Source organism: Mauremys reevesii, linkage group 2, assembly GCF_016161935.1.
Source record: "Mauremys reevesii isolate NIE-2019 linkage group 2, ASM1616193v1, whole genome shotgun sequence".
Taxonomy (NCBI): Eukaryota; Metazoa; Chordata; order Testudines; family Geoemydidae; genus Mauremys; species Mauremys reevesii.
The window spans coordinates 248,077,813-248,105,067 of NC_052624.1; the positions used below are offsets into that span (position 1 = coordinate 248,077,813).

A 27,255-nucleotide genomic window follows, 5' to 3' on the forward strand; every position below is an offset into this window, starting at 1 on the left:
CAGAAAATCAGCAGAAAGTCAAGGACACAGTCTGAACAAGTACTGGAAGCATGGGCCTGAGAAAAACACCTACAGCGAGAGAGCTTTGGGGCTGAGTGCTGGCTAAAGGAGTCTTGAAACAGTCAAACAAAGAAGATCTCTCTTGTGGTGGTTTGATTCCTTCTGTTTTCAGAGAAACAGGACTTTGTACATTCTTTGAAATAAACAGGATTGCATCACAGATACCTAACTGCATCCTCAGTTTATTCTCCTAATCGAAACAACCTGAAGAACTCCAAAATTTGTCTAATTGCTTGCCTGAAAAAGGGATAACTTTATCTCCATAAGCAGTGCAAACAGTTCAGGAACAAAGTAGTCCTGCAAAACATTAAAATGGATACTAAGCAGTTGTAACAGTGAGAATCTAAGGGTGCGCCTATACTGGAACTGGAAGGTGTAATTTCCAGCTTGAGAAGACATACTCGCATTAGCTTTAATCAAGCTAGCATGCTAAAGATAGAAGTGTTAAGCACAGCAGCACAAGGGGTTAGCCACCCAAGTAAATACTTAGCATCTCGGATGGACTCAGGTAGTCAATCCCTCTTACTGCTCACACCGTCTCAGCTACAGGTCTATTTTTAGTGTACTAGCTCAATCTAGCGTGGGTATCCCGCCTCGAGCTGGAAATTACATGTCCCCTTGCTTGAAAGTGTTGGATTTCACATAACCAAAAGTTTTGTATGCTGATACATATCCATACCTCTCATGGGTCACTACATGGTCACCAATAAAAAAAAGGGGTTAATCTTAGATCAGATCAGCTCACCCATCTCCTTCCACAGGTTGTCAGAGGAAGGGATATAGGAGCTGGTGCTTGGGAAGGAGAAGAATACCTTTGGGAAAGTTAAGTTTCACACCCAGAGGTCATAAGATTGGATTGAATCACAGGCTGGGATGTTTTGAGTTGAGATATGATCTCTGATCAAAGAGCTGTGCTTATGACATTATATGAATTCATGCATCATTATATGTCAATTTTGGGTTCATCTTTCAGACAGTTGACCTTTCTGTGTTGTCTGTGCTGATCACAGATAATATAATGCATGCTTGATTAAGATTTGCTTTTGAAATAGCAGGAATTTAATTTTTTTCTGATCTTATTTTTTTATCTCTAATAATATAAGTTTCCAGGCTCACATTGCTATTCTTCCAATTTTATTGGACTAGATCAGTGTTTCTCAACTTCTTTTGTGCTTGCAACTCCCGTTGTATTTAAAATAAAACTGTGACCCCGCTCCCCATACTAAAATTTGAAAAAATTTTGATCACCTATCTTAAATATCAGGTATATTATGAATAATACTGGCTCACCAGCATTAATAAACTAATATTTCAAACCTACATAAATAAGGGAAAGTAAGAAAACAACATTTGTGTGCCAAATCAAAGTTTATTTTTGCATAGAAACAGAGTATAGATTCACTTTTTTACAAATTGAGTTTTACAGAGTTCTTCAGTGAGACACTTGTGCTTGTTTTGTACCAGCTAATTTTTTTATGTTGGGTTGAACTGAAAAAACACTCAGCAGCAGGTCATTCTCCACAGATAATTTATTTCATTGCTTTGTTTTTATTGCAACTCTCGATGAGAATCCTAATTCTAATAAGTATGACATTGCGAACAGGATTGAAACTTTCAAAGCTTCAGTTATAAGTTTGGGATACTCATGCTTCTGTGCCATCCAAAACGCGCACATGTCTTCTGAAGGAAATGAACACTGGAGCATTTTATCAGATGAAAGATTGATGAGTTTATTTTGCAGGCTTCCTGTAAGTTTGGCAGACTCGACTACTCTTTTGTTGACCGGATTAATTATCCACCTCTTGCCAAGTTCTACGTTGTCAGGCAGGAAATAATCCTGGAGCTGCTTAAATGTAAGTATATGTTCAATCATAATGTTTTTTAATTGTTTAATGTCCACTTCTTGTCATCAGCAATCAATTTCATGAACTCGCAACTCAGAGGAAATAATTCAAAGTTTCCACTCTGAAGCCAAGCAGCAGACCAGGTTCCAAGCCTTCTTTCCAAAGGCTCTCACTTTGTCTCCCAACACAATTATGTTTTTGTGTCATCCTTGAAAAGTCATATTCAACTAATTCAGATGACTGAAGATGTCTGCTAAGTAAGCTAACTGAAGAAACCACAATGGGTCACTGGACGATTTAGCAAAAGGAGACCCTTGTTCCTGTAGGAACATAAGTACTTCAGCTCGCAATTCAAAAAGTCTGCTTAACACTTTTCCCCATGAGAGCCACCTCGCTTCAGTGTGCAAGAGAAGACTTTTATAAAGTGCAGCCATTTCATCACATAAAATTGCAAACAGGTGAGCTGATAGAGGCCAGCTTTTATGAAATTCACAACTTTTTCAGACTCATCAAGCACCTGATGCAACTCAGAAGGCATCCCTTTTGCAGCAAGTGCTTGTCCATGTAAAAAACAATGAGTCCAAATTAAATGTGGCATATTGGTTTTTAATCTTGCAACAAGCCCACTGTTCTTGCCAGTCATTGCTTTGGCACTATCACTGCATAAAGCAATACATTTTTCCCAATTGATTGGAAAATATTCGGTAGCTTCAACAAATGTCATGGGCTAGGCAGCACTTTACAGAAGAGCATGTTTTCCTCAACAGTAGCATCTGAATTATATCGCACGAAAGCTAAGAAGTTGTTGTCGTCGTTATCTTGTCCTTCAGTAATCATATCAACCCATGAAACTCAAAAATTAATTTGGCAACTTTTACAAGGTCCTTTGTAAGGCTTGATCCAAGGTGTCAAATCTTAAGAGCATCACTTTCCTTACAATATTACATTCAAAAGCAGCACATCTTGCAGAGTGGATTTATCTTAGTCTCATATGTATTGATTTTCATTCCTAAAGTGTGTTCCGTCTGCACGGTCATGATAGTGGATGTTATTTTCCAAGATACTTTAATATCAGTCAGAAGATCTTTTATCTTTCAACCATTTATTTTAGCTAATCTTTTTCATGATAGGGTGTCAGTATCCTCAAACATTGTCATTCCAACCTGAGTTTCCGGGGAAGGCACACAGCCCTGGGAAGTCCCAAGGGGGGGATACAGCCCCTGCTGCAGACTCCAGGCAGGGGCACGCGGCCCCAGGTGCAGTCCCTGGCGAAAGCTGCGGGGCTGAGAAGCACTGCTCTGGCTGCAGCCCCTGCCGATGCCATGGGGCTAGAGCACACAGCCCCAGCTGCAGCCCCAGGCAGAAGCCGTGGGGCTGGGGCATGTGGCCCCGGCTGCAGCCCCCGGTGGAAGCTGCAGGGCTGGGGCTGCAGGGTCCTAGTTCCAGCCAGCCCCAGTTGCAGGGCAGGGGCGCACAGTCCTGCCTCTGCCTCCTAAAGCCCTAGAAGTCACAGAGGTCCAGTAAAATCACAGAATCTGTGACTGCCATGATTTCTGTGACTAAATCGTAGCCTTATCTATAGGTACCAACATGGGGAACAGAAATTTGATAGTTGAAGGCACTGTAATCTAGCAAACAAAGGTATAAAAAGATCCAATGTCTGGAAGTTTAAGCCAGACCAATTCAGACTAGAAATAAGATGCAAATTGTTAATGATGAGGGTAACTAATGATTGGAACAATTTACCAAGGGTTGTCATGGAATCTCTATTGCTGGAAATTTTTTAATGAAGATCAGATGTTTTTCTAAAAGATATGTTCTGCTTCAAACAGGAATCAATTCTGGATTGGGGCCTTTGATGAGATCCCTGTGGTGCAACCTGGAAATGGGGTACCATTATGCCCACATAACTCTTTAGCCTGGGCTTTCTTTCACATTGCTTTGCTAGTGACAAGCAGCAAACCCCTCCAGGCACTGTTATCACTCAGCTCAACAGCATATAGAGCCTCACACCCATCTAGATTGCATGAGTGCTCCCTGAGCCACTCACAAATCAGAGAGAGAGAGAGAGGCTCCAGTCAATTCCCACCCACCCCACCATCTCCCCAACCTTGCACCCCAGAACTGTACTGTCTTGTCCTGGTCAGAAGCCTTACCAGTGTAAGTTTCTTATCCAGTCCGCCTCTCTCTAGGTGTGGAGAGGACATACACTAGCCTTTGTAACCTGAGCTGAGATTTCCCAAGCACTTCAGCCAAAATACACTACTGGTATTTTAGGTAAAATATAAAACAGATTTATTACCTACAGAAAGATAGATTTTAAGTGATTATAAGTGGTAGGCACAAAAGGTCAGAGACAGTTACCAAAGAAAATAAAAGGTAAGTGCACAGTCTAAATTTTAAATCTTATTACACTAGGCAGTATTTGTAATAAGCAGTTTTCTCATCCCACTAGATGTTACATTCTCAGTTCAAATCTTTGTCTTCCCAGTGTTCTTGTTGCTTCCAGTGTAAGTCAGGGAGGAGAAAGGCCAAGGCACGATGCCACTGTCCCTTATTTTATGCCCTCAGTCCATGTGCCTAGAAAATACTAGCCCAGACACGTCCTGGTGGGCTTTGCTGAGTCACAGGGTTGAGAAATCCCCCATTGTGCAGCCCTCTTACAGTATTGTAAATCCCATGTTTACAACTCCCCGCTGATTAACGGTCACTTAACACCCTCCTGGGAGTGGACCACCACCTATCAGTAGAGACTCTAAAGCTTACAACCAGACAGAAAATCTCATAACTTCATACACACTAATGATATACATATTTGGACAGAACAACGGGTTTCAGGAGATCGTGACCTTTCATATGCTATCTTACATGGCTTGCTTTCTATGAAATATATCATAATTATATGTCGGGTGAATATGGGGGTTCCAGGGTGCTGCCTTGAGGTACAGAGTGCCACAGGGCCATAGTAGCCATATGGAGACTGAAATACTCTATCATCTCAAAGCGGTTCTCCAATTAGACTTCATTTGAGGGCAATGTTGTAGCTATTCTGTGGATAAATGGAGGGCTTCTGCTTTCAGTCTGGCACATTTAACTACTGTATTGATAACAGCTAACTGCACTTCCACCAATAGATGGTGCTGTATCTTTATCTTAGTGTTTTGTTGTTGTATCTGATGGGGGGACGGGGGAGGAGTAGTAGTAGGAAGTTTGTGTCCTGCCTGTTTGTGCCAGAGTTGTTACTTGCAATGTTCCAACAAATCTTTGGGGTTCTATAAGCAGCTATTACAACCCAGAAGGATGCCTGTGGAGGTGGATTCACAAACTGTCTGAATATACGTTCACAGTTCACTATAAACCTGGAAAGCTAAATGTGGCAGATGCTCTCACCTGGGTGAGGGAAGTGAGAATAGACTCAGCCTGGTCTTGCGACAATATCTGGCAAGAACAGGGTTGTCATGCCAAGTAGCTTAGGGAGAACAGTGCTGGAGTGTCTTCATGATAATGAAGCAGCAGGCTACCTGTGGTATGAAAAGACATTGAGCCAGGTATCTGATAGATATTATTGGCTAGACATGGCTGCAGCTGTAAAGGACTGTGGGCTTTCCTATCTTGTCTGTCAAGAAAGGAAAGCAGCAGCAAGGAGAGGCAGAACTCCTTTAGGGGAAATGCCCCATGCTAGTAGGCCATGGGACTGGGAGTTCATTCTGCTTGACTTGAAAGACCCACTACCAGAAAAGCCATCTGGAAATTTGTATTTGCTGGTAGTGTATGACGACTCCTCAGAATACATGGTGGTGCAGCTTTGAACAGATAAAAGGACAGAGACAGTTTCAAAAGTATTGATGAAATATGTAATATTGCATTCAGCCCACCAAGCTACATCTGCAGCAATCAGAAGAAGGAATTTAAGTCACTTATTACATGATGTTTGGCAACAATTCCAGAAAACTAAGATGATGACCAATGTTGCCCATCCTGTGAGAAATGAGGGAGTGGAGACAGTAAACTGCACCATTAGTTCTATGCTTAGTCTAAGTCAGTGAAGACCAACAAGATTGGGTTGTCAAGACACCTTTGTCATATTTGCATTTAACAGCAGCTGGTACTCAACTATCCATTATTCTCCTTATGAGATTATATTTGGACTCCATAAAACCATGCTTTCCTATGATTTGAGGTTCAGGCAGTAAGACACAGTAAACCTCCTTGAACCTACCCAGGTTTTTGACACAGCAGAGTCTTATGTAAGTGATCTGAGGACAGTATTTCAGAAGGTGAAGGAACAAAAGAGCTGGAAAAGCACATGTCAAGCACAAGATGCCAGGAAAAAGGAGAATTCTGTGCCCAGTCAAGAAGGAGAGATGGTATGGCTATGCAACTGGAAAAAGCAGCCTGGAAAAAATGCCAAACTTACTCTTTTTTTGGAGGGGACCTTACTCACTAATTTAAAAAATAAACAATTTATCTTCACTGATGCAAAAAGTGAGAGTTCACTTCTTTGCAGTGCACAGAGAACTGAACAGATTAATTGAAAGAAAGGAGAATGTAAATACTGAGGATGCTCAACATCCATCCTAAAAGGTTGCAGAGGATGATTTGGAGGTATTTCAGGAGGTTTCTATGGCTGTGGTGGGGGACAGGTTGTGAAGAATTGCCAGGGTCCTTGAGACCTCATTATCCTAAAGTCTTCAGTAGGTAGTCCGTCCATCCACAACAGATAGGCCTAACCTGTAGGACATGGACCCTGTATTCACTGATAGCCTAGATCCAACTATGAATCATGTCTCCATGACTGAATATAGGACTCAAACAGGCAGAACAACCCAGAAACTTGTGTGGATGGCAGACTTCCTGGATTCCTAGGAGTTAGAACATTATTAAAATTTTAGTTACTGTTTTGAATTCTTACTCAGGGGAGTGAAACTGGTAATGATCGTGATAGACTGTACTGCCACCAATAGATGATGCTGTATCTTTATCTTAGTGTTGAGTTGTTATTTTGTATCTGATGGGGGGAGAGGAGTTGGTGAGAAGTTTGAGTCCTGCCTGTGTGTGCTGCAGTTGAGAACTGCAGTGTTCCATTAAATTATTGCAGTTCTATACATGAGTATTGTAGCCCTAAGGATTAATCTGTTGGTATGTATAAATATATCTTTCTTATAAATTTGAGTATTTGATGTAATAGGCTTATAGATTTATATTAAGAATAAGTTTGGCTGTAATGCAAGAGACCTACAGGCCAAAATCCTGTATGTGACGCTAAGGCAACTTTAGCACATTTTGGGACCCTTACTCAGAAAAGTAATAATAGACAAAATATCTACGCAGATGTCTAGAGACCTTTGCCTGAACCAATAACAGTAAAGGGTGGAAAAAGGGGATTTTTGCCCACAAATCTAACAAGTACACCACAAATGCGTACATACCTGTCATGCATACTTACATATATATTAGCCTATGGGGCAAGTGTACCCTAACATTTCCGTGGGGGGAGGATGAAATTTGGGAAGGGTTTCCGACTAATGCTCTATAAAAAGGTGAGGCAGCTCGCCATTGGGCAGGCAATCTACCCATCTATCTACTTCTGTCTACTCTTCATTGCCTCCACCTTCAACTACGTATCGATGCTACCCATCTACGATGGCTATTAACTATTAATAGGCCGTATTTTATTTTATCTTTCAAACTGTAAATGTAAAGGGATTTAATTTCCCTTATGTTTTATTTTAGTTAAAGCTTAGAGTTAAATTAGAAAGCAAACAAATCCACAGTAGCTTCCTCTGCCAGAGGTGTGAAAACGGAAATTGCCACAGGCGTGGCCCATGTCTTCCAACACCAGGTTATTAAAACAGAATGTGAGTATTAACCACGTTTGCAGCTTATATTGTATTACCATAGATATATCTCTTAAAGAACTGTGATACTTGTAACTCTGTAATCCTAACTGTTTTACCATTTGCTTACTATTTCATTGATTTTAATAAAAAGGTCTTTATGACTATATCTGTCTCAGTGTAAGCCTCCTGTCATACCCCCGAAGTTCCTTTTATAAACTCTGTGAAGCCTGATTCAGGACGAACTTTATCTTCTGATCAAACAAATTGGCGAGCCAAACCCATACTAATTAATATCCAATAATTATTATTAATAGTATTAATTAAAAATAATTAAAATTTCATTAAGCAGATAAATTAAATCAACTCTACTAACACACCCCAAATCAGGCTACAGTATTATACTAGCACTAAAATAACTTATAACAGCTATATGGGAAACAGGCTATGTTCATCAAATGGCTATAGTGGATAGAGATAGTTCATTTATATATTTTTAACAAATTATATTCCTATTTGTTAATTAAAAGCAGATAAGTTTTAATGATAACTTTTCTATGTTTACAGTAGTAACAAGTATAAAATAGCAAAATACATTTTCTTTGTTAGGCCCTTGTAACAGCATATTATTACTCCTTCCATTGAAGAAGCAATATAGCCAATTAATCTCAGTAAAATATAAAACCTAGCAGCACACTAGCCCTGGTCAAGGACAATATTCAGACCCTGAACCATAATACATAAAGGCCAATCTTGTCCTATTGAAGCACCAAGAGAAAACATTGGATTGATTACTTGCCTGCACAGCCAGCAGGTTTTGATCCTAAATCAGCATAATTTAAATTTTGCTGTAATTTAATCTTTTAAACACTCATTTAATTAAAGAATTCTGTGCAAACATCATTAGATATTATAGGTCACTAAATGCCTAAGTGCAAATAATTTCTACCATTCCTTCTGGTCCAAGGTGAAATTATTTCAGTGGATTCTAAAGAGGGAACACACCACCTTCAAGTTACTTAGGAAGAGTACATAATGTTCAGTTTTCACAGCAGCAGTGAAGTTCTGTGAATGAATTTAACATAGTGACACTTCCCAATACATTTGTTCTGCATTAAAATAGGTAATGTACAATCTTCAGAAGAGTTCAGGGCATTCATTATATTGAAATCACTGATTTAATTGAAATCCAGCCCCTATTCAAATCATTTCTCAAACTTGTTTCACCAGTAAACATCATGAAATGTCTCCTTGGCAATCTGGATAGTGATCATTAACCACTCTATGGCTCTCTATGGCTTGCCTGAATCCGGACTAGATATATTTACCAATGTACTAGATAGCTATAAATATGGAAATGTAGTCATTAGCACTAAATAATATATTTAGCTAATTATAAACTGTTTTTCCCACTGAGGGAGTTTTGTTCTTGAATATTACTGGTAGTTGTTCATGGTGGTTAAAAACTAATGTCATTTAAGGCAGGCATGATACAAACTATACCAGATATCACTTTTTCCATGCTTGATAGTGCCTTCAGTAACATCAGAAGGGACACATCTTTCAGAGTAAGCAATAAGAATATAACCTTTAAAAAACTACACCTATGCTTACCAAGAATATATCATGTTATCTGAAGGTTCAAGTGGTGTATCTACAGCTGAACACCCCAAAGCACAAATACAGCTACCTACTGAAGAAACAGTTTCTCCACAACCCAAAGGTAATTCCTGATGGTTGTTGGTCAAACTTTTCCCATTTATTGAAATTTCAAAAGATATAGTGCACCTCTTGCAAAAACTTACAAAGAAGGAAAGCTTCCCACTGCTACAATTGGTAAAACTGGAGGAGCTTGGTTTGCCAGACTGATCAGCAAAGCCAGTGCTGACAAACTATATGAAAAGACTGCAAAACACCAAACCTCTGGACTGCATCGACATACAGAAAGCTTTATAAGCCAGGCATAATATGTGAAGCTTGAAAGCTTGTACTAAAGCCAATTTTAGAAGTACTTAATGAGTCTGTTAAGAATGCTGGAGACACAACACAGTTTATGCAATAAACATGGCTGTAGCAACATACTTCGCATTTAAGCAAGAGATACCACACACTACAAACTGGAGGCCTATGTTAAGTGCATTGTCACTTGTTATCCCTGAAGTTGGACACTCATTCCAAACAAGACCAGCAAGTGGTCACTATCTTTCTGCAAGAAACTCAGCTGACTGGTTAGAAGCATGTGATGCAACAGTGAAAGACTCTGCAGTCAAAAAAGTGAACTCTCTCACCACATTCAAAAAATTACATACATGGCTGATGAATGCACTGATGCAAATTGACATCAAGTATTAAGTCATTGCATACATTATCTTGATGTCAGTGGTAGGCCAGTAGATGCATTTCTAGATGTTCAGGTTATAGAAGACACATCAGCTGCATCTGTGACAGCCCACATCTTAGAAAGAGTTAAATGCTTGTAAATTGGACACCAAACAGATGGTCGCTTGTGCATTTGATGGAGCTGCAAGCTTCTCTGGAATACATGTTTTTCTCAGAGAAAAGTGTAACCCTAATCTCTCTTATACACACTGCAGAGGCCATTTTAACTTAAGTACCCAGAAAGATAATGGAGCAAATAATTAAGCAATCAATTTGCAAACACGTAGATGTTAATAAAGTGATAAGTAACAGTAGACATGGATTGGTCAAGAACAAATCGTGTCAAACCAACCTACTAGCTTTCTTTGATAGGATAACAAGCATTGAGGATGGGTGAAAGCTGTAGATGTGGTATATCTTGACTTTGTTAAGGCTTTTGATACTGTCTCGCATGACCTTCTCAAACCAAACTAGAGAAATAGAACCTAGATGGAGCTACTATAAGGTGGGTGCATAACTGGTTGGAAAACCATTCCCAGAGAATAGGTATCCGTGGTTCATAGTCAAGCTGGAAGGGCATATCAAGTGGGATCCCACAGGGATTGGTCCTAGGTCCAGTTCTGTTCAATATCTTCATCAATGATTTAGATAAATAATGTCACAGAAAGTACACTTTTATGAAGTTTGCAGACAATACCAAGCTGGGAGGGATTGCAAGTGCTTTGGAGGATAGGATGAAATTCAATAAGGATAAATGAAAAGTACTCCATTTAGAAAGCAATAATCAATTGCACACATACAACATGGGAAATGACTACCTAGGAAGGAGTACCGTGGAAAGGGATCTGGGAGTCATAGAGGATCACAAGCTAAATATGAGTCAAGAGTGGAACACTGGCAAAAAAAGCAGATATCATTCTGGGATGCATTTGCAGGAGTATTGTAAGCAAGATACAAGAAGTAATTCTTCTGCTCTACTCTGTGGTGATACAGCCTCAACTGGAGTATTGTGTCCAATTCTGGGTGCCATATTTCAGAAAAGATGTGGACAAATGGAGAAAGTCCAGAGGAGAACAACAAAAATGTTTAAAGGTCTAAAAAACATAACCTATGAGAAAAAAGATTTGGGTTGATTTAGCCTGAAGAAGAGAAGACTGAGTGGTGACATAACAGTTTTCAAGTACATAAAAGGTTGTTCCAAGGAAGCGGGAGAAAAAAATATTCTTGTTAACCTCTGATGATAGGACAAAAAGCAGTGGTCTTAAATTGCAGCAAGGGAGGTTTACGTTGGACATTAGGAAAAACTTCCTGTCAGGGTAGTTAAGCACTGGAATAAATTGCCTAGGGAGGTTGTGGAATCTATGTCATTGGAGATTTTTAAGAGCAGGTTAGACAGTCACATCTCAGGGATACTTAGTCCTCCCTTAAGTTCAGGGGACTGGACTAGAACAGTGGTTCTCAACCATGGGTCTGGGGCCCCTGGGGGGCCACAAGCAGGTTTCAGGGGGTCCGACAAGCATGGCTGGCATTAGATTTGCCAGGGCCCAGGGCAGAAAGCTGAAGTCCTGCCATGTGGGACTGTAGCCCGGGGCCCTGAACCTCACCCCCCAGGGCTGAAGCTGAAGCCTGAGCAACTTAGTTTCATGGTGCCCTGTATGATGTGGGGCCCCAAGCAACTGCAATGCTTGCTACCCCCTAACACTGGCCCTGGCTTTTATACTCAGAAAAACAGCTGTGGCATGGCTGGACTGTGGAGTTTTTATAGCATGTTGAGGGGGGGGGCTCAGAAGGAAAAAGGTTGAGAACTCCTAGACTAGAAGACTTCTCAAGGTCCCTTCTAGTCCTGTGAGTCTATGGTTCTATTCAACTAGCACTAGTACAAGCTGCAGAATCTTCAAAAGACATGTAAAAAGCCATAAAATTTAATGTCTTTATTTTTTTTCAAAAAGAATCCCAAAAAAAATGAATGTCTTGGGAAAAAAAATAAGATACTCTGGGACTGAAGTTCAAATTAGTCCAACCTGGGAAAACCCATTGGCTTTCTCATGAGTGATCCTTGGATGTTGTCTTAAAATTACTGCAACTGTTATTAATGGCTTTGGAAAGTATCTACCAAGATGGAATAGATCTAAGTAGTGAGGCTAGTGGATTACTTTTGCTACTATATTCAGAGAAGATAATCGCCTTTCTCTCTCATGTAAGTCTAGTATTGAAACCACTTGGGTTATTAAATAATGCCATCAGGGCATCTGCAACAACAGTAGTAGATGTTTGTCCAGCAATGGAAGCTATGCTTGGATCAGAGAACAATCCATTGAAAACATACTGGAAGAATCAAAGACTTCAGTCCAGAAGTTGACTAATGAAGGCACTTATATTGAATCCTTAAGCGAAGAGAACAAGAAGTGTTTGTTAAACCAGCTGAAAAAGTACACAGACTTGATTCTTACAAATCTACTATAATGACAGTTGAGTGAAGTGAGGCACTATCAGCAATGGAGCTGCCATGTGATCAGGACGGAATAGAGAATTTGAACACAGCATGCAATATTATACAATGAATGAATGAATGAAGATTTTACTTCAACTTCTTTTTTATCATCACTAGAGGCTCGACCCAATCTTTGTGCTGTTTCCTGGGATGAAAGAAGTAGGAATTCATTTCTCACTACTCCTAGTCACAACAGCTATAGTTGAATGTTTGTTTTTCATCCTCAAATAGAATTTTGTGTTCTGAAAGAAATTGCCTTCTGCCTGATCACGTGAATGAACTAATTAGCATATCAATTGAAGGAGTTGGAAGTACTGGACACACAAGAAGTTATCAAAGATGAATGCACTACATTCAAAAAGTTCATTAACGGACCTGTGAAAAATTACAGCAAGAAACCCACAAGGATGTAGATGTAGTGCTTCATAGAAGGCTTGAGTATCCAACTTTAATTTGTATGATGATTTTAAAATGTGAGTTAAATTTAATGAAATGATCCTGAAACATTTTTCAGTTTTTACTATGGTGCCATACATCTCATTCGCCTTCATAGGCTCACCCCTCAGCCATCACCTTCCTGTAAATTCAAACCCTATTCCTCCACAATTTCAATTCCTGGGAAAAATACTGGTACAAATAAATACTGATGGTAATGAAACAGAACTCAATAGTAATTGTTCAGAATTTATTTTTAAAGTGATGAGATTATTTAAAGTAATAGTTGATCATTCACTTTTATTTTGTTGTTCCCTTTGGATAGAGGAAGACTAAAGACCCAGCGATTTAGATCTCACCTTCCGTGTGAGACTTACATATGGTTTTGCCCCATTTCTATAGAGCAGGGTCTTGTCTTTTCTGTTCTATTTGCCCCTGTCATTTGTTACTGGGTCTATCACAACAGCCAACTCTGAAATAAAGATATTTATTTTCATGTTAGGGTCTCCCAGTTGTAGGTCCTGGGTGCAGAGTTATGCACTTAGGATCCATTTCCTTTGCATACCTTAGAGGCTGTGAGTTGTTTCTCCTACAAATCTTTCACTGAGAGTAGATTTTATGATTAAAAACACATGTTGCCTACCCTTGAGTAACTGTTGAAAGCACAGACAAATTTTCCAAGCGTTTGAACTCAACAATTCATATGTGTTTTTTGTAACCTAAAATTGCAGTGCTCTGCTTAGAGCTTCCTACCTGGTAGTGGTAGAATGGCTAGCTTGCCCTCTTGCCAGTTGGACTTGGGCCCCTTAGCCCCTCTGTGTGCCAGAAGGAAGAAAGCACAAGTTATTTGGACTAATAAAGGTAGTGACTCAAGTCTTTTCTTGCATAACAAAGTTGTAGCTGTTGCTATAAAGCCCATGTCCAGGTTTTTCCATCTAAGCAATTTATTATTTAGCAGGCTTCACTCCAGAGCTAACTAATAAACAATCATTACCTCTATCTGATCTCTTTACTTTACTGAAATCCGCTTCCCCTACAGAAACTCCCACAGCCTCCATGCAGACAGATAAACCACGTCTGAGGGCAGGAAGACCGCATGATTCACTGGGGACGGTTTGCTTTGGCCCTGGAGGTGCTTTGTGTGGGGAATGGGATTTCCATTTCCCAACGTTTCCTTTGGTGGATTTCCCTGGCAAGGAATTACTAACTGCGCCGGCCTGGTGCCAATGGCTGACGCTCAGATCAGAGGCTGGGGGAAGAAGGATGCTGCTGATCCTGGACTGAACTTCTGGTGCCCGGGAAAACCAAACCGCTCCCAGTTTCCACGACGAGCCGAGGCTCCCTGCCCCGCTCCTGAGAGGAGATTCCCTGGAGCCAGGCAACCCGCTCCTCCCTGGGACCGCAAGGGGAGAGCAGCGACAGGAACTGCCCCCGACCCCTGCTGTGCAGAGAGCGCGTTCCTCAGCAGAGCCAGGTCTGCGACACGCGTAACCGGGCGCAGGCACCTTTCAGGAGCCGAGCTGGCAGCGGCGCTCGCCCGGGGTCAGGCAGGGGATTCCGGAGCCCTCCTGCAGGGGCGGCGGCCAGGGGCTCTCCCGACACCCGCTGAGGGGGCACGTTCGGCCGGGCCTCGGTTGGCCTCACGCGTGTCCCCTTCCTCCCCGGCCCTTCCCCCGCCGCGAGCCCGGGGGGAGATGAGCCGCGTCTAGCTTGGAAACCGGGCGCCCCCGTTCCCCTCGCTGCTTCCGAGCGAGGCGCCCGGCCGCCCCGCCCCAGGCAGCCGAGCGCCCCCGCGTGCGCTCAGACAGAACCGCCCCGGCCCCCGCCCACAGCGGCGGGCGGTTCTTCCCCGGCCTGCCGCGCTCCCCCGAGGGCGCTCGCCGGCTTTCGCGCTCCGCCTGCCCGGCTCGCGGCCTGCAGCCGCCGGGCCAGCGCCTCAGGTAAGCGCCGTCTCTGCCCCGCTGCACCCTGGCAGCCCAGCGCTGCGCGGGAACCTGCGCGGCTCCCCCGTGCCCTTCCCCGGCGGGCCGGCGCTGTGGCTGCGGGCACGAGCAAGCCTGGGGGCGCAGTGCCCCGCCGGAGCGCAAAGCTGCGGAGCCCGCTGCGCGTACAGGTGTGCCTGGGTCAGGGTCAGGGTCAGAGCAGGGCTGGAACCGAACAGCTCCCGAGCTGGCGGGGATTGGGATAGTTTGGGAGATCTCGGTCCCTGTCTGAAGTCCACAGCCACTGCCCAGTTCCAGCGCTGGGGTTTGAGCTGGACTCTCCAGATGCATAGCTAGGCTTGGCAGCATTAGCTTGTAGCGGTGCATACACCAACTGATGAAATAATAGTTCAATTGAGGAAACTTGAAATTTACAGAGAGGCAAAGAAAGCAAAATGCTGCTTGAGAACTTCTTAGAGTTGGATTTAAGGATATTTACTGTGTATCTTTTGACATGTGATGTGGACAAATTGTGTTGTAATGGTCATAAAGCTTTAGCTTTTTGAATCTCAATCTCTACTGTCCTTAAATAACTATCTGCTTCTCCCAGCATCTGACACCTGCCCATACTTTCCCACAACTGTGAAAATTTAAATTGATAGAAATAGAAAAAATGCTTAAAACCTATGATTTTGGGCAATTGTGAACGTGTACATCAATAAAAACAGAAAAGAATGCTTTAAAAATTGAAATTATCAATTGAAATTAGAAATAAAAAATCCCCTCACATTCTGTCAAACCTTTTTATAGAGGAGTCAAAAAGATTCATTGGTGCTTAGAGGCCTCGCTTGAAAGAGCTACCTGCCCTGCCTCTCTTATAGACAACCAGATCTTGCTACTATTCTTAGGTACTATAGGGCAGTAAAAAATAGTCACACTGGATCCCCCATAAATGTGAAAACACTATTAGCAACCTCTGTTTTATGTTTATTACTATATTTTGTATGTAATGAAAGAGCTACTGTGTATGGGCCTTACTGCTTTCTCCTGTACAGTCTCAGAACAGCTCAATGGTGTGTCATAAACACTATACTGTAGCTAAAGGAGATTCTCCTTTGAACTCAGGTGGTAGGGGCCTGTGCATTTGGAATAGGAGAATCTGAGTTATGTCCCCAGTTTTGGCTGTAAAGTTCTGAGTGGTCATGGTGTAGAGAATTATGACAACTATGAAGTCCTGAGTAGCCACAGATTTTTAATTTCTAGTGTCAACTGTGTTGTTTAATATTGAGGAGTGAAGAGGAGAGGAATGTATTTTGCCGGAGCAAGCACATAAGTGTATTTCTTCATTTTTTTTGTGCTGTCAAACAACTAACTGACACTAATGCCACCACACAGATAGCTACAGTTCAGTGGTGGGTGAAGTGATTCCATATCCTATCCTACATTCAATATGACTATGAATTATGTAAGACTAAGCTCCCAGTTTTGTGGGGCCATTCACATACTTCAGTATCTTATGTAACATTTAACATTTATGTCGGTCTTAGGTTTTGTAAAAACTTGTTTTTAATACTACTACTTACTGATGTAAATTTGGGGGCAAATTTGACCTCACAATAACTGTTTAATAGTTGCCCAAAAGTATATATGATATCTTACAGTTATAAATTATCCTTAAACTCTTTACAAATGGCTCATCGCTGAATCATGGCCACCTCTGGGGTAAAACATAGAAACTGTTTTGACAAGACAAAATATAGTTCTGAAGAACACTGTAGCCAGTTGAAATAGCAGGGGAATATAAATTAAGTAGAATATATTTAGTTAATCTGGAAATTAGCCAGTTGATGATACTCTCTAGCCTCATGAAAATTGTTGTGGGATCTTCAGTGACCACAAATTGTCAGGATCTCAGTTTTAGAAGACAGCATTTCAGTATCATACTGACCCCTAACATGATGCTGGACATTAGGTTAGTGTTAACTCAGAGGGGAAGAATGCAACCTACTGATTTACAAAGCACTTTCTGAAGCATTTGGCTTTTCTTCTTAGGCCACCATTCAAGAAGTGAACAGGCCTGACTCTGTTTAGCCTGAGAGATTGGAAAAAAAATCATATGTGATTTGGTATGCCTGCCCTAATAAGGAGCACTAAGATAGAAGGCATAGTCTTAACAAATCCCAACACGTCTAGGGATAAGGAACTCTAATAATGGGCACAGTGAAACATGCATATGATTTTTCTATGAAAACTGAAATCTTTGAAACTGAAAACAGCTTTAATCATATTCCATACTATTTCCTTCGAACATGTGTTTTAAAATCTAGATTTTTAAAATTTGGCTTTATATAATTGTGTGTAAAAACATATATATTTAACTAAAACATTATTAAAACTAAATCTGATGTACTTCTATGTTAATATTTTAATAAAGAAAATACAACATTAGGCTGGTTATATGAGGCTGCAATTAAGGCCCTAATCAGGGGCGGCTCTAGGGATTTTGCCGCCCCAAGCACAGCAGGCAGGCTGCCTCCGGCGGTTTGCCTGCGGAGGGTCCGCTGGTCCCGCGGCTTTGGCTGCGGGAGGTCCTCCGAAGCCGCGGGACCAGTGGACCCTCCGGAGGCAGCCTGCCTGCCACCCGCGCTTGGAGTGCTGGGACCTGGAGCTGCCCCTGGCCCTAATCCTGCAAATAAGCATATGCTTACTACTTCTGTAAGTAGTTCCATTGACTTTAGTAGGACTACTCATGAGTAAAGTATAATGCACGCTTAAATGTGTGCAGGACTGAGGCCGAAGAATATAATAGTAAGAGATATTTTAGGCAGCTTATACACACTAGAGGAAGACTAATCAGATATAAAGAATCTAGTATGATTGGTACACTCTACTCAGGTGAGGAGAAAACACCAACTGCCACTATTTCACATATAATCAGACCTCTAATGACAGATTATTCTAATTGATAAGGCATGCTCACAATTCAACTTTGTTTACATTATAAATAAGGAGTATCTAGAATGCACTACTTCATATCCTGAACATTTTGTTTTAGTCAGATGGTGGTGTTCAGTTCACCCTTTCTTCAACCTGACTTAATAGCATAGGGGTTAGTATAGATTAAATAGCATGCCTGTTTTGTTTTATTTTTTAAATAGAGCCTTCAGTTTGTAACTAAGTAGCTGTACTTTAGGAGACAAAACTAAACAGCCAACTTGTATTATATGTCACATAATATGCGCTTTACAAATATAGTGCCTTTTCAGAGTGGACAAAACTAAATTTCTCACACCACAGTGCTACTATTCTGGTAATTTTGAAACTCTGATGTCTAAGACTAATACTTACCAGTTAACTGTTTAATATTTTACATCCCTAATCAGCACCTACTAAAATTTTTTACCATGTTTACCATGTTTACTTTTTACTGTTGATGTAAAAAGATTATTTAGTTTTCTTATCTTACAATTTTTGACAAACAAGATATATTAAGAAAAAAGTAAAATGAAAATAAAAAAACCTTTTGCAATCAGAAGATCAACACATTCTTTACAAACACAAAGCATATTATAACATATTCAACATTTCAGCTTCCACATTACAATGTCATTGTGCTATATAAATGTCGTAGTAACACTTTCTTGCTCACACTCACTCAAATGTATCTGCCCCAAAAGAACAAGTTTAATGAAAAGATCTATTGTCCAAGCAGCAACTGAAGAAAAATCAGTAACAGGAAGATTGATGCTGTCATAAACTAAGAATCCCCCTTGGTAAATCCTGCTCAGTGGAAATTGTGAAGAGTGAACCATTCTGTGGGTATACTGCTTTCCAAGATCACTGTAAACTTTTATTATGGTAAATTTCTGAAATTCTTGAAATGATCATTAGTTGCTTTTAATAATGTTGTTAATATTAGCCACAGTGATATTATTGGGGCCAGATATCACAGAGATGGGTGCATTAGAAATAACTAACAGATGCTATATTACTGTTTCTTATTTCATTAGAGATGTAGAAAATGAAGTGATATAAAATATAACTTGAAAGGTATTCTCAAAGAAAATATACTTAACACTTTCACTAAGTTCATTAGATAATTAAATTGAGTGAGTGTGAGCAAGAAAGTGTTACTACGACATTTATATAGCACAATGACATTGTAATGTGGAAGCTGAAATGTTGAATATGTTATAATATGCTTTGTGTTTGTAAAGAATGTGTTGATCTTCTGATTGCAAAAGGTTTTTTTATTTTCATTTTACTTTTTTCTTAATATATCTTGTTTGTCAAAAATTGTAAGATAAGAAAACTAAATAATCTTTTTACATCAACAGTAAAAAGTAAACATGGTAAAAAATTTTAGTAGGTGCTGATTAGGAATGTAAAATATTAAACAGTTAACTGGTAAGTATTAGTCTAACTGTTAACCCACCTGCGCGCGGGTCTCGATCTGGTTCTCCTGCCCCGGGCTGCGCCAACCTGACCCCAGCCCATGGCTGACTGCAGCCCCGGGCTGGCCGGAGCAGCCCCGGGCCGGCCCTGGGAGCTTCACGGATGGGGGGGTGCCAGCTGGGCAGGGAGAGTGTGTTTAGGCTGGGGAGGCAGGCAGGTGCTGCGGACCCTGTCGTGGGGTAAAGTAGTCCCTGGCCTCCCTTTGTGCCACTGGAAGGGGTTCGGCTGAGGAGGTGTGAAGAGAAGGGAAGCTGCTGCTGGGTTGGCATGGAGCGTCTGTGGAGGCCATATTGGGCCAAACTAGGTAGCTGGGGCCCCTCTCCCTTAAATTGATTAACCGATATAATTTTAATCATTTAAACGGTTTTCTTTGTAAATTATATTTACATCCCTAGTGCTGATAAAGGATCACTGAGGGTTTGGGGTTTTTTTGTTTGTTTTTGTGCCGAACTGTACAACTTATGGAGCTTATAATTGTTTTTCAGTGACTACGCTGGTGAAGGTCTTGAGCTTTAATTATGAGCTACACTCAAATTATTATAACATACAAATAAAATATTAATGGGTTAGCAGATATTATTGGTAAGTCAAAAACTATTGGTAAGGATCTGAAGTAGAGAACTAAGAGTTGAGTTTCTAAAAACTTTCCAAGTTTTTCTTTTACCACATGTAGTTTAAAATTAATTGTAATCAGCTCAGGCAAACTGAAAAGATATTTGGTGTAGGTCTGACTGTGAGCTGCATGCACAATATTACAACAGGCAGTGTAGTCAGATGAGTACCTGCTTATATGCTTAGCTATGTTTATGATTTTTGTGTGTGTTAAACTATATAAAATGTTTAATAAAATTTGAATTCTTAAAAATGGCTACAAATAAAATCATTTTTTGTGTGATTGCTCATGTTGTTTCTGAGAAATTGCACTATAAAGTCCAGTTAATTCAATATAGTTACCAAGCATCAAAACTAAGAATATGGGGATTCGGTGCTGTCACAGAACTAGTGGAACAGTTGCTCTGTGTTACTCTCCTGAATTATCACAAAATATCTGATTGCTCATATTATTTGTGAGCCTCCTGTAGTCCAGCCCTACAGCTGGGCTGAGTTTGCCCAAAGCAAAGGAAGAAAACAGAAAGCAGTGGTTTCCTTTGATCTCAAAAAGTCAGTGGTTCAGTTGGGAGGGGTGTGATATGCCATTGTCTCCAGGACTCCCCATTAGAGGGTGCAATAGGAAATGGGTAAACTGGGTTTGCCTTGTAGTTGGCCCAGTCTCCCAGATTGTTTGGGCTGAGCGGAGAGGAGGAACACATTACACCACTGGTGGTTCAGCTTGATACCCCACTTTAGTTGCTGTGTATAAACTCACCTCCTTATTAGCTTGCCTAATTTCTATAGTGATCATAAGAGCACTTGTGGGAAAGATGTCTTGAAATCTCTGTTTTCTGTCCTGGAGAGAGCTCCTTTTGGCTTTCTAAAGAGGATTTTCTGATACTGATACTTTGATTAGCTCCTGTACTGAAGCAGCAATCCAGGGAGAAAGGAAGTTCTGCTGCAGAGGTCTCTGAGTGCCTTGCTGGTGTCCCCTAAGGTGAAGTAGGTGAGGAAGCAGTGAAGGAATAACTCCCTATAAGCTCCAATAGTATCAGCTAGAGCCACCAGAAAAACGCAGTCCTGTCTTCAGCTGACCCTCAGTCTCAGAATGTCCCAGCTGTTTCATTGGAGCTTAGAGTGCAGCATATTAGCCACAACTTCTTTATTGCTCATGTGACCAATATGGCATGCTGTAGGGTTCATAGCTGCTGTTCCAGGATCCTGTAGTCAGTCCAGAGCTCTTCCCTCACACTACATTCTCAGCAGAGAGGACATGCTATGAGAACAGTTGAAGCAGAGCTGGACCAGGCATCAGAACTCCACAGACCAAATAGAGATGTCCACTATTTCTAATGGTTTGCATAGCAGTGCCCATTGATTTTTAAGCATTCAAGTTGAAACTCCCCATAGAAGGAGCTAAAGGTGCGATGCTGTAACTGCACCCAGAGAATCGTGAAGTGTATTGTGTGGGTTAAAGCATTATCCTTAGCTGAAGCGCTAAGGTTTCCTTATGTGCCAGAGCAGCTGCAAAAAAGCAGATTATGCCCAAGCTCACGTTTCCGGGCTATGTAGATATCTAGAGCCTTCAACTAGAGATTTCCCAGATAACTCATGGATTGAATCAGTGAGACATCCGAGGCAGAGTGACAGAGGTGCAAGATAACTGCTTCTGGGAACAGGGAGAAGTTCCTTTTCTTGAGTTTCTGAAAGAGATTGTTGCTTGTGTGCTGTATTCATAGATTTTTAAAACCAGAAGGGACTATTATGATCATCTAGTCTGACCTCCTGCATAGCACAGGCCCCCCAAGTGAATCTTGCATTGATCCATAACTCCTGGTTTAGTGATTGCATATATTTCTAAAAGATAAGCTATCTTCATTTAAAGATTTCAAGTGATAGAGAATCTACCACATCCTTAGTCTTACTTTACCTAACCAGCTGCCAGTCGCTAGATGTTGTTGTGCCTTTGTCTGCTAGATGGAAGAGCCCTCTACTGTATACAATTCCAATATACTTATAGACCATGATTGAGTTGCCTCTTATCCTTCTTTTTGTTAAGATAAAGAGATGGAGCTTCTTTAATCTTTCTCACTGTAAGGCAAGATTTCCAGCTTTTGAAACCTCTTTGCTGAACCCTTTCCAATTTGTCAACATCCTTTTTATGCTAGATACACTGATCATAATCAGAGGGGTAGCCGTGTTAGTCTGGATCTGTAAAAGCAACAAAGAATCCTGTGGCACCTTATAGACTAACAGACGTTTTGCAGCATGAGCTTTCGTGGGTGAATACCCACTTCTTCAGATGCAAGAAGTGGGTATTCACCCACGAAAGCTCATGCTGCAAAACGTCTGTTAGTCTATAAGGTGCCACAGGATTCTTTGTTGCTTTTACTGATCATAATATCTCCCTACTTCTACTCAATATTTCCCTGCTTATGCATCTGAAGATCACATTTGTTCCCTTTAGCCATCACATCACTCTGGTAGCTCATGTTTAGATAGTTAGCCACCATGATCCCTAAGACAAACTTTTCAAAAGCACCTAAGTCCTATTTTCAAGTCACTTATTAATCTAGGAACCTAAATCCCATTGATTTTCAATGACACTTAGGCTCCAATTTTTGAAAGTTCCTAAATCCTTTTGAGTCAGTGCTTTCCAAACAATAGTCCATCATCCTATAAGTGTTACCTATGTTCTTGGTTCCTACAAACATCTCCTTGCATTTTGTTTGAGTGAGCCCAGTTGACCATGTAATGCAGATGGCTCTATAGAACTGACCTGTCATTATTATTTATCACTCCAACAATTTTTGTCATCTGTAAACTAAACCCATTTTTTCTGCACTGATATCACCATGCCAGCTACCAAGGCAACTTAGGCAAGGCTCCTTGGTGGTGAAGTATGGGTAGCCAGCAGTTGGTGTTGGGGGGTGATTCCTGGGATGTTACCTCACCTCTCAACTTCTTTCCTCATGCTTTCTGAACTGGGTGCCTCTCAGGTTGTAAGAACCATTGACCACAGCATCATGTTCTGGGTTTGGAGGTGGTTGGCCAAAAAGGGGGAGGGCTGGGATTCAAATAGGGTGCAATCAGGATCACTTAGGAAATCATTGAGGGTATGCAGTGGAACCAGCTTATGCTCCTTATCAGTGCCATGTATGGGAACTGTGGATGACCAAACATAATCTATTTTGGGGGCAATATGGGATATCAGGAAATGGAATAGTGTTGATTAGAGCCAAAGAAGATTGGGCTAAGTAGCAGTTGCAGAAGTTTCCAGAAGCCAGACTAGAGTGTTCAGAATTTCCCGCCCCACCCCCACTCCCTTTCAGTGCCAAGCATGACAGGGCATAGTGGTATCTTGTGTCAGGTAGTCCTTGAAAAATGATTAGGTTGAAATTTGGATTGTGGGTGGATCGAGGTACATGGTTTCTCACTGGCACTTGGGAGGTAGGAGAACTCAGTCCCCTTCAGGGAAAAAGATAACCAGTCAGGACTGATGGAAGGCTTAATAGTGGTACAATCTCAGCATGAACAATTTGCTATTTTGTACTGGTAGGCATTCAGAATTTATCTGGATAACCTCTGGGGTGCCTGTAGCACTGATTGAACCTTGATATTTGGAATCCCTTGTCAACCATTTAGGAAAGGGTAGAATGGCCTCAAGTTTAGCTTACAAGACCTACCTTTGCTTCTCTTGGGCATTACAAATAAATTTTATGTTCATAAAGGTGCAACCACAAATTATTCCAAGAGTTTTAGGAAGCAGGTTGTGATAATGAAACAATAAAAAAAATGCGTACATACTGGCAAAAAGGGGTTAAAAAGCAGTTGCTAAGGCAAGAATGGAGGCTGATGAGGAATTATATAGAAAGTTGGTGGAAGATGGCAGGAAATTGGTTTTTAGGTTGGCAAAAAAAAAAGGAATCATGAAACACAAGATATGAATAAATCTTTGTGTGTGTGTAGGATGGGAACTGTGTGGTGATTAACCCTACAGAGGTGACAAAGATATGGAAGCTGTTAAATGAGAAGAGAAAATTATGTAAGCAAGCACCATCGACAATTATGGGGAAGCCTCAAAAGATATTGATTTCTGTAGAGGAGGTAGAAGAAGCACTGAATACGACAAAAAAATGGTAAACCAGCTGGTGAAGATGAGAACTGATGATATGATCAAGACAGTTGGAGATACTAGAATAAAGTGGCTTAGTGGATTATTATTTGTTTGCTGGATTCAGGCTAGAATACCATATGATTGGAGAACAGGATTGATTGTACCTCTTTGGAAGGGCAAGGGTGATGCAAATGATTCAACCACCTATTGGGACATCACCCTGTTATGTCAGCCTCTCAAAGTCCTTGAGAGAGTTTTGGAAGCAAGGTTGAGGTGAAGGACAATATAGACAAGGACCAACATGGCTTTAGGAAGGGAAGGAGTAATATAGACTCAATATTTGCAATGAGACAGAAGTTTGAAAGTAGTGTAAATGGCGTTCATAATTGCTATGTAGCATTTGTTGATCTTGAGAAAGCATCTTGATTCTGCAGGAGTTGGTGTTTGAGGCATTGAGAGGGACAGTAAAAGGACTTCAAGAAGTGGCGGTGATAGAGGAGCTGTATCAAGGATCCAGGGCTAAGGTGATGACAGTATATGGAATTTCAGACCGTTTTGAGGTGACAGTGTGATTGAGACAAGGCAGTGTACTGAATCCACTTCTCTTCATCCTATTTATGGAGTTAATGAGCAGGAAAACCAAGCCGGTGGAGACCCAGGGAAAACTAATGTATGGTGATGACTTGGCCCTTTTGGCTGACACTTTATTTTGCTATCAGAGCGGACGTCTGTGTTTTAAGGCCATGGTTTGAAGGTAATCACAAAGAATACTGAAATTATGAAAGTAGGGGAAGTAGAAGAAGAGCTGCTGATTTGAAGTTTCAGGAGACAAGATGAATCAGAAGACAGAATTTGTGTACTTGGGAAGCACACTTAGTGCCATCAGAGAGAGATCTGGAGAATTGAAATGAAGAATCAATGTGCATGGGCAGCAGTGAAAAAAATGGCAGGAGTTCTGTGGGACTGGCAAGTAAGTAACAAACTGAAAGGAAAAATATATGCTGTGTGTGTTTGCCCATGCCTGCTCTATGGTTTGGAAATTGTGGGTCTTATGGAGATGGAAGAAAAGAAGTTACAGGTAGTAGAAAATAATATACTGAGGAGAATGAGTGCACGGGGAAGAGAAACTTGCGACTCTGTGATAGGCTGGAGAGTGCATGTTTGAAGTGGGCTGGACTTGTGATAAGAATGCGAAAAGAATGATCAGGAAGAGGACAGCAAGAAAGGGCATGGAAGACTGAGGATACTATGGAAAGACCCTGTCAACAGTAAGTTTGAAGAGAAACGGATTGGAATGCTGATCTTCAAATCTGTGGCACGGACCAGAAGTAGTGGCAAAAAATCTCAGGAACCTCCAGCCCTGTGAAAACAGGAAAAGGAATTGAGAAGTGAAGTGTGAAAGGTGCAGCTAATCGAGCTTTTTTCTTGAACTTCATATGTGGGTGGGTGGGTGTCTTCCTTCCACCAAATCCATGGCAACTCTTCACGAGCGTATTTTTTGAGAGTTTACTAGCACTAGATGGTATAAGGTGACAATTTATTTTTAGAAAATACACTCCACCGACTGAATGTTCAGGGTTTTGAACAGGGTGGGGTTTTTGTTTGTTTGTTTGTTTTCTTGCTTTGTTTTTAGCTATTTCAAACCTACTTATAGTAAGTGGTAGGATCACAGAGTGAAAGTCCCTTTTCTAGTCTTCCATCAATTTGCTTCTTGTGAATGACCTAGGAGTAGATCTGTTAACAATGTCAACTACGAAGGTCATCTATTTATGTCAGTCTCATAAAGGCCAAACTGTAGTCTGCCAGCGTGAATTACTTAATTATGTCGACCCATCTTTTGATGGATATGAGAGTCGTTCTAAACCAGTGTGTCTGGGTGTTTGTATGTGGTAGAAGGGGGGAAGTGAGGGCAGGGTGGCTGCCGTAAGCACAGCATAAGTACACATAGTTTGGTTAATCAAAGAGTTCATTTCATTTCTTTTCTTTGTCACAGTTTTGCATCCCTGATTGTCCATCTTGCTTTTTCTTCACGAAAATGAAGAAAATGATTACATGCTTCCTACTGCTGTTTGGACAAACTCTACTTTTCAGTGCCTCAGCCAGGGAGAGACATCTTCCACCAGCATTTTCAAGCCAAAGAAATGGTGCTAACCCACAAGGTACTTTACGTGGTGAGTTGTAATAAGCCTCCCTCACACTCAAACTGTAGAAGCATGGCTTATTGGCCAGATGCTGGCTGGGATAATTATAGTAAAAGGGAGTCTGCCATCTGCCGGGGGAAATGAGAGAGATTTTGACTTACCGGTTTGTTGTTGGGAGAAGGAGTTTGCTATCAATCTGCTAGACCGATGTAATTTATTTCTAACTGGTGTGTGTTTTCTCCAAATAAATGTGTGATATGGGGCTATTGCATTGGAGAGACACACTGTCTTACCAGTTTAGAGAGAGGATGTTTATGTGAGGTCCTGTCACAGCTGTCTGACCACTGCACTTTTTAGTAAGTTCCAGCTGTGCATGTGTTTGCTGGGATGAGGGAATTTGTATCAAATTTAATCAACAGCTGATGAAAATGGACCTTATTGGTCTCCTATTTAGACACTCAAAGATAATCCCTTCATTTTCATCATGTTGATTTTCTTCAGATGGGTAGAGATTTCCCCTGCTGTGCTGAAAAGCTGTGGAGGAGACTAACATTTAGCTAGTTGCTGGACTGTATAGATCTCCCCAGTACATTTTCGTTGATCATGGATCCCACTTCATAAGATAGTGTTCTGGTCAGCTTTTTGGAAGTCATGAATTAGTCAGGGTCATGTTCCACTACTCACAGTCTAATTTAACTGAGTGGATGAATTGCAAATACGCTATATTAGAGAGCCACGGGAATTGACTTTACAATTAAGGTTGCATTTTGATTCTCTCTTAAAATAGGACTAAAATCCTTGTATTGTATACTTTATTAGTGAATTTAGACTCCAGACTTGGTACAATAATTCTTCAGAGGACAACTAATTTTTCTATGTGACTTTCAGTGTTCTCTTTTGCAAAAGAAACATTTTAAACTGTTCATTCTGAAATTTCGCCCATTTTTCCCCATTGGGTTCCATTAACTACATATTCACAAACT

The 27,255-nt window shown here is 41.0% G+C and overlaps 1 protein-coding gene and 1 long non-coding RNA gene across 10 annotated transcripts in view; one reads left to right on the plus strand and one right to left on the minus strand.

Moving 5' to 3' along the window:
* Positions 1 to 1,611: 1,611 nt before the first annotated feature.
* LOC120396814 lies at positions 1,612 to 14,761 on the minus strand. Its single transcript, XR_005593405.1, has 3 exons — positions 14,552 to 14,761; positions 13,800 to 13,861; positions 1,612 to 1,903 (listed from the first exon to the last, which is right to left on the minus strand). It is a non-coding gene; the product is annotated as an uncharacterized LOC120396814 (long non-coding RNA).
* Positions 14,703 to 27,255, plus strand: part of MATN2 (matrilin 2) — a 107,170-nt gene continuing 94,617 nt past the window's right edge. For 8 of the 9 annotated variants that reach the window (XM_039521929.1, XM_039521932.1, XM_039521934.1 and 5 more), the window contains exons 1-2: positions 14,703 to 14,986; positions 26,125 to 26,302. In XM_039521929.1, the coding sequence (XP_039377863.1) occupies positions 26,167 to 26,302 (136 nt within the window). In that variant the 5' untranslated portion in view covers positions 14,703 to 14,986; positions 26,125 to 26,166. The remainder of the gene's footprint in view (positions 14,987 to 26,124; positions 26,303 to 27,255) is intronic. The other variant, XM_039521930.1, reaches the window with a different exon arrangement.